We start from the raw sequence: 7,574 nt of genomic DNA, 5'->3' as shown, positions 1-7,574 counted from the left end.
ACACGATCCCCTTCTTTTTTCTCCTGCCTGCGCTTCTCCTTTCCACATCTTACATTTTCATGTAAGCATTTTTACGTCAAACCCGGGACACAAGTATCAAGAGGAAAAAAACGAGAGTGTTGTGTCCTTCCCCTCTCCTCTCCCTCTCTTTCTCTCTCAGGTATGTATTTATGTACAGTGAACAGAAGGCAACCACAAGCAGAGCAAACACTACACTACCGGCATCCAAAAGAAGCACCACACGATCTATTCAAGTGCTGTACACTCTTAGCCTACTATGTAGGCTTCGTACGCCAGCAACAAGCGTAACCCCACAGCAACAACAGCAATGAGTAGTGATGATGATGATGATGGTAGAAAGGGGCACTGAGCAGCAGCCGCAGACCGTGTGATATTTGGTGTGCCCCACCGTGTTTATGTGTCATATCCCTATCTGCCCAACTTTGGTTACCCTCTTCAACGTTCACACACGCTACACGCTACACGGGTAGAGGGTAAACTAATTGAAGAATGAGTCTAATAAAAAAAATAAACAGAGTAATTTCAAAAATAAATAATTATAGTTATTATTTAAATTGTTTGTATGTGTGTTTTTTGTTGTTGTTGTTGTTTTGCCTTGTTCCAATAGATAAAAAGACGGGGGAACAATTGTATCAAACCCCTCCCGAAAACCAAGCACAGGCATTGGGGGGGTTGAACTCTTGTGAGTGGCTTTTCTTCTTCCTCTTTCGAATTTCTCTCGCTCTCTCTCTCTCTCTTTCGCCACTACACATCGTACGACCTACACGCACACACAGTCACGTGTACACACCTCTTTGTCACTGTGTACTAGGATGTGTGTTTTGCTATGGGTTTTACTCTAAACTTTTATATAGCTTACTGACTACGTATTATATAGCCCACCGCCTTCGTCCTCGTACCTCACCACTACACACCTACTGCATTGTGGTCCGGGAACCACATCCACCCCCCCCACACACACATTCTGTTCCTAGCTTTTCTCTATAGCGGGGCCGGAAGGGCTGATTTTCTTTTAGTTTGTCTCTATTTTATGTATTTCTATTTTACACCTTCCGTTTTGATTAGTGGACACACACACACACACAATATTACCACCAACATCCATCACACACATTTACACACACACACATGTACATACACACCCATTACATTTGTGTCGCACAATTGGTTGCGGGTGAAATGTGTCGCGGCGTTTTCGTTAATTCGTTATTACGATTTGTTAAAAAAAATCTCTTTTCCGCACTTTGCATGCGTCGTCCAAAAGGATGTTTGCCATCCCCCTCTCATCGGGTTGCGCGTGACGATAATAGTGCAAAAAATATTGAATGTGTGTGTTTCAATATCAACAGTCCTCCTTTCTTCAACAGTCATATATATGGTCCATTGCAAATGACCGGAATCGGATTTCCCACAAGATAAGACATTCCACAAAGCCTTACTAAAACCAAAGACCGTCATTTGCAGGAGCATAGAAAGCCGTGTCCTGGCACTCATCTACACCACTCCCTCCCTAACCTCTCTCTGTGCTGTTCCGCAGTTCCTTTCGCCCACAATATGAAAAGACTGTGGAACCACACACATTGGAGTGTTGATGGAGTGTATCCCCTCCCTCCTCCTCATCCCGTGCGGTTGACACTCAAACACACACGCTACAATATTCGGTCCCTATTGCTCGCCAACGAACACCCACCCGGAAGATGGCGGTGTGGATGGTGATCTGTTGTGTGTTTGTAGAGGGGAGGGTGCGTTCCAAAGTTTAACTCAAAAAACGCACCCAAAAACGCACGCGCAATGGTTACTGTGAGCACAGTGAGTTTCTTCATACATCTTACACGTGGTGTGTCACGTGTGTCTCTGTCGGTAATATCAGTACGTACGTGTAGTTGTTGTTGCTTCCCTTCCTTCCGTTTTCCTGTTGTACACTTAATGAACTAGTTTCTACATCTAGTAACTGATCTGTCTATCTCGCATATGCTCTCTCCATCATCTCCTTCCTATCTCTCTTCCCTTCTCTTCTATATGAACAAGAGGCTCATCTTAGTCGATCGATCTATTTCTTACTACATCCCTTTATCTCTCTCTCCCTCTGCTTCTATCGCCGCGTGCCTCGTTCCTTCTCTACCAACCCTCTCTCTCTCTCTCTCTTACTACACTACATTTATAAGCGTCATTTATTCATTTTTAGTCAAATCGGTTGATCGTCCTTATCCGAGTCGTGCTGGTCTTTGCCCCCACTGCCGGACAGGTTGAGCGAACCGGTACTGCTGTCGGAGAATGTACCGCCAGCGGCTGCCGCTGCTGCTGCGGCCGCGGCCGCCTTCGCTTCCGCCTTCGCTTCCGCCGCCATCCGTGCAGCGGCTGCGGCCGCCTGCCGTCCCGCACTGGACCGCAGCTCACGCTTCCGCTCCGGGACGCCGAGCGATTCCAGATCCTCACCGCTTCGGGGCCGTTTGCTGCGCGTCGTTCTGCGTCCACCGCTGCCCCCACCACTACCGGACGGTGTCGCCGAAGCCAGGGCCGAGGCGGCCGTCGCCGTGCTCGACTCACAGCCGCTCGAGTTGGCCGCGTCCGTGCTGAGGCGGGTGGATTTGCGGGCCGTTTCGGGAAGCGATCGTTCCGACTCGGACCGATTCGCCTCGTCCTCGGCGCCGGACGTTGCACCACCATCCAGCGACGGGTTGTGGTGCGTCGAATGATGCCGCCGGGACGTTCGGCGACGATCGTCCTCTTGGTGGTGATGGGAGGATGATGACCCACCGGCACCAGCGCCAGTTAGCTCGTGATCGGATTCAGACGTTCCTGCTGTCTTCTCACCACCGCCGCCGTGCATCATTTCATGATCTTCGTACGATCCACCAGCCGCCGCATCGGAGCGGGCCAGCTGTTCTGCCGTGTGAATGTCCGCGCCCGAGGATGGCCTTTCCTCGCGTGTCCGTTTTGGCAGCTCTTCCGGGCTCAGCTCCATCTCGTGCCGCTGGTCTAGCGGAGTAGGGATCGGTGTCACTACCCTTTCCTTCTCGATTCCATCCGCCCGCTCGTGGCTTTGTTCACGGCGCCGCTTCGCAGCGTGACGTTCCATCGCCATCAGCTGGTCTTCCTCCTTGCCGTGGGAGGCGGCGGAGCCGGATCGATGATGCTGTTGTTCTGATGCTTCGTCTCCCGCCACACTCACTGCGCTGCTGTTATGGTCCACCGACTGGTGCTGTTGCTTCTGCTTCTGTTCGGCAGCTGCAGCCGCAGCGGCTGCTGACGCCAAAATGCGCTGCTGCTCAATCAACCGTTGCGCTTCCTGCGCTTCGTGCACCTTCTTCAGATGCTCTTGTTGTAGCAACTTTTGCTTTTGCTTCAGCAGCATGATTTGCTTCTGCGGATCGACTTCTTCATCGTTCAGCACGCCACCGCTCGACTTGGACAGCTTCGATGGAGCGATCAAATCTTCCAGATCCATGTCATGGCCACCACTGGCACCGCCGCTTCCACTGCCGTTTCCACCAGTCGCACCACTTCCACCTTCTACCGGCGAGGGTGGAACGGCGGATGCAGCAGCGCTCGAGGAACTGCCGCCGGTGCTGCTCGATGATGATGCACCACCGCCGGAAGCGGATAGATTCTGTGGCGCTCCTGCTCCCGTCAGCGAGGACAGGGCTAGTGTGGCACCGAGTAAGCTGTTACTGCTCGCGGATGAAGAAGACGCTCCACTACCACCACCGGTCGCACCCGGTGGAGTCGCTAACGAAACGGATAGTCCTGCGGCGGCCGCACGACTAAGATCCGCCGCGATGCTACTGTCGACCGACGAACGTAAGCTCCTTTCGGCCGTTCGTTCCAAGCGTTCGGCGGCCATTACGGCGGCTGCCGCTGCCACTGCCCGTTCGTCTCTTTCCCGTCGCTCGAGTCGCTCGAGCCGGTCCCGCTCGTGGCGCTCGTGACGCTCGCTGCGCTCCCGTTCCCGTTCCCGCTCGCGATGATGATGGTCGCGTTCGCGTTCCCGCTGATCCAGCATTCCACCGCTGCTCGAGGAGGACGACGTCGACAGGGCCGGGCTCTTGGAGCTTAGGTTCAGCGACGAGGACGATCCGGGCAGCGGCGAAGGCGCCAGCGAGATGGTCGTTTGGGAGGGAAGCGATGCGGCGATACTAGCCGCAGCTACCGGCGTAAGCGTGACCTTGTCCAACCCTAGCAGGGCGGCTGCCGACGCTTCCGACGACGAAGCAGACGCCGACGCACTGTTGCGACTCGAACGGGACGATGATTTCATCTCGTCCTGGCCGCTGCCGCCGCCCGCTCCCATTAGCAGTGCCTTTGCGTCGAGCTTTGCCAGATGGTGCTGCAGCTGGGCCGCCTCCTGTCGCGCTCGTTTCGATTCCGAAACGGACTGTGTCGAGGAGGACGATGTCGAGGAGGTCGGGATGAGCGATATCGCCGGCCCAACGCCGAGACTGCGGGCGAGCAGCTCGATCGGGTTCTTGCTCAGCTGCTCGAACGCATCCTTTAGGTCCTGGTGTTCGCGTGCCTTCTTGGCCGCCGATGGAGACGACGAGCGTCCGCCTGCTCCACTCGATCCTGCCCCACCGCTGCCACCGGCCGAAGCGGACAGCGCGTGCGCAGCCATGCCCGCAAACAGCGCCTGGCTGAACTCGGGCGGTATCGAGAGCTGCATGTCCTTCGATGTCATCGCCGCCATTGCCGCAGCTGCGGCTGCTGCTTGCGCAGAGGCCGATGCTGCCGCACTGCTGCTGCTGCTGCCACCCTTGGAGGACGAGGAAGACGAATGCGAAGAGGACGGCATCTTGCCCGTCGCACTGAAGGCCGCCTGCATGGCGGCCAAGTCCGCCGGGAATCCGCCCGCGGTAAGCGTTTCCAAAATCTTGCGCCGCTCGCGCTCCAACTTCTCCAGCGCCTGCTTGTTCGCTTGCTGCGCTGCAGCACTTTCCCGCGCACGCTGCTTCTCCGAGGCGCTTGATGAGCTTCCACCACGACCGCCCCCGCTTCCGGAGCCGCTTCCCTGTCCGGCGGCGGCCGCCGCAGCAGCTGCTGCTGCAGCCGAAATGTCCAGGCCGGCGGAGCGCGTGAGCGATTCGAGCAGATGCGTATCGTGCGGTAGCAGCAGCTGCTGCAGCTGGGCCGCTTCTCGGGCGGCTTGCTGGTGTGCTGCTGCTACAGCGGCTGCTTGCTGCTGCTGTTGCTGCTGCTGCTGCTGACTTAAGCTGGACGAGCCGCGGCCCTTTCCACTGCCACCGGGCGACGACGCCGACTGGGAGGAGCTGCCTCCGGATCCCATACCTCCGCCGCGCGAGTTCTGCTTGCTCGATTGCGACTGTCTGGAGGTGGTCGTCGAGGTGGACGTACCGGTGGTGGTGCCGCTCACACCCGGCAGCCCGTACGGATTCAGACCACCCAGCCCGAGCGGTGTGTACAGTAAGCTCGGGTTGGGGAAGAAGAAGGGGAACTGGCTGCTGGCGGCAGCTGCGGCGGCCGCCGCGGCGGCTGCCTGCTGCTGCTGGTTCTTGGACGACGAGCCACCACCCTGCTGTCCGGAACCGCCCGACCCGGACGTTCCGGCCCCGTCATTCACAGCCGAAGATTGTGCGGCGGACGATTTGCCGCGCGATTTGCTGCCAGAGCTACCGCCCTTGGTGGGGGTGCCACCGGCAGCAGCGGCCGCTGCAGCACCGAGTGCCGCCGTCGGATCGAGCCCGGCGGCAGCCATCATGGCGGCGAGGCTCTGCGCGTCCATTCCACCGCCCGCCCCGCCCAGTCCACCGAGCCCGGCCAGATTCGAGAAGAGATTCATGTTGTTCAAGTTACCCAGCCCGCCGAGCCCGGCCAGCCCCGGCATGCCACCGAACGGCATCAGCAGCGGATTGTTTTTCGGGTCGAAGCTACCCAGCCCCGGTATGCTGGAGAGCAGGTTAGCGTTCAGTCCGGCCAGACCCGGGAACTGCATGTTGGCAGCGGCGGCTGCGGCTGCTGCGGCCGCTGCATTGCTGCTGCTCTGGGAGTGTTTCTTCGACGAGGAAGACGACGCCGACCCGGATGATGATTGTTGACCACTGCCGCCTCCGCCACCGCCTGCCGAACCGTACTGGTTTGCGGCAGCTGCTGCGGCCGCATTCGCTGCTCGCATCTGCTTCGCCGTCGAGCCGCCTCCGTCCGAGCCCTTCGATGATGACATTGACGCCGGTCCACCGGGTAGCGTTATCGATTCGGCCCACTTGGGATCGATCTCGTACGCCGGATTGTCGGCCAGCCATTGCGTGAGCCGCTTCAGCTGCGGTGCCTTGTTGCCGGTGAGCCGCTTGCCGTTGATCTTGTTTATGACGGCCACGTACTCGTCTCCGGTCAGGTTCTTCCAGTTGAATGCCATCGGATTGCTTTCAGCTTGTTGTTGCTGCTGCTGTTGCTGCTGCTGTTGTTGCTGCTGGTGATGATGTTGCTGCTGCTGCTGCTGCTGCTGCTGTTGCTGCTGCTGCTGTTGGTGACTGTTGGCGGAGCCACGCGTCGACCGCGAGCTCGAGCCGCCCTGTGGCGAGTTCTGTGCCGAGGAGCTACCCCTTGAACCGCGCGACCGCGAAAGGTAGTCCATGCCCATCGCCTGCTCCGTTAGGACGGCCGTCTGTTCGGCGAGCCAATTTTTCACCTTCGCGTCGTGCGCACTGCCGTACTGGCCCAGCTTCGAGCTCAGCTCGGCGGCCTGCTTCATCTCAGCGAACATGGCCTCGTACGCCTTGCGCTGCGGCGAGTTTGCCGGTAGCGATTGAATGAGCTTCTGCTGCTGCTTCAGGAACGACTGCTGCTCGACCTGTGCCGCCTGGGCAAACAGTGCATTCAGGCTGTCCTTGGTCGACATAGCGCCACTCATGCCGGACATGCCTTGCAGGGCCGCCTGCATGCTTGCTGCAGCCGCTGCCGCACTGTTTCCGCTGGCCGACGAGGAACCACCACCGACACCGGACGATCCCTGGCCGCCTTTCGGATTGCCGGGCACGCTCGTCACAGTGATGGTGAACGGTTTCTGGGGCGGCTGCTGGCTGACGGAGGTTGGCGCACTAGCCGGTGTCACCGATACCGATGGAGGTATCTGCGGCTTCTTCATCGAGCTACCGGAGAAGCTTCCACCCGGCGGTGTCGGATCGCCGAAAATCGTCTTGTGCTCCTTGGCAGCGGACAGACCGAGCACGATCTCGTCCAGCTTGCGCCGCTTCTTTTCCTTGCCGAGCGGCGGCTCCTCGATCGGCACGCTGACGTTGTTCTTCTTCATCAGCTTCGACAGCATGTCGTTCAGCTTGCCCTTGCCGGCAGCCGCTGCTGCCGCTACCGCCGCCGAGGGCGACTGCTGATGCTGGTGGCCCAGCATCATGCTAGAGGCGGGCCCGCTAGCGCTCGTAATACTGATACCGCTGGGGAGCTGTTGATTGCTGGACGACGACTTTTTGTTCTTTCCGATCGAGAAGTCTTGCACCTCGCTGAGATCCATTGCACCGCCGCTTCCGCCCATGCTGCTGCTGTTCTTGATCATGTCAGCGATGTTCACCTTCGGCAAACTGTAGCTG

At 58.3% G+C, this 7,574-nt stretch overlaps 1 protein-coding gene across 14 annotated transcripts in view; it reads right to left on the bottom strand.

The window, feature by feature from the left end:
* The window catches only part of LOC1277495 (uncharacterized), a 65,458-nt gene that overhangs the window by 704 nt on the left and 57,180 nt on the right, over positions 1 to 7,574 (bottom strand). For all 14 annotated transcript variants that reach the window (XM_061656932.1, XM_061656941.1, XM_061656945.1 and 11 more), the window contains one exon: positions 1 to 7,571. This exon is cut by the window's left edge and continues 704 nt beyond it. In XM_061656932.1, coding sequence (XP_061512916.1) covers positions 2,207 to 7,571 — 5,365 coding nt within the window. In that variant the 3' untranslated portion in view covers positions 1 to 2,206. The remainder of the gene's footprint in view (positions 7,572 to 7,574) is intronic.

Source organism: Anopheles gambiae, chromosome 3 (genome assembly GCF_943734735.2).
Source record: "Anopheles gambiae chromosome 3, idAnoGambNW_F1_1, whole genome shotgun sequence".
In the NCBI taxonomy this organism is placed as follows: Eukaryota; Metazoa; Arthropoda; class Insecta; order Diptera; family Culicidae; genus Anopheles; species Anopheles gambiae.
Note: the sequence above shows the minus strand (reverse complement) of the source record. Positions and strands in the feature narration are given on the sequence as shown.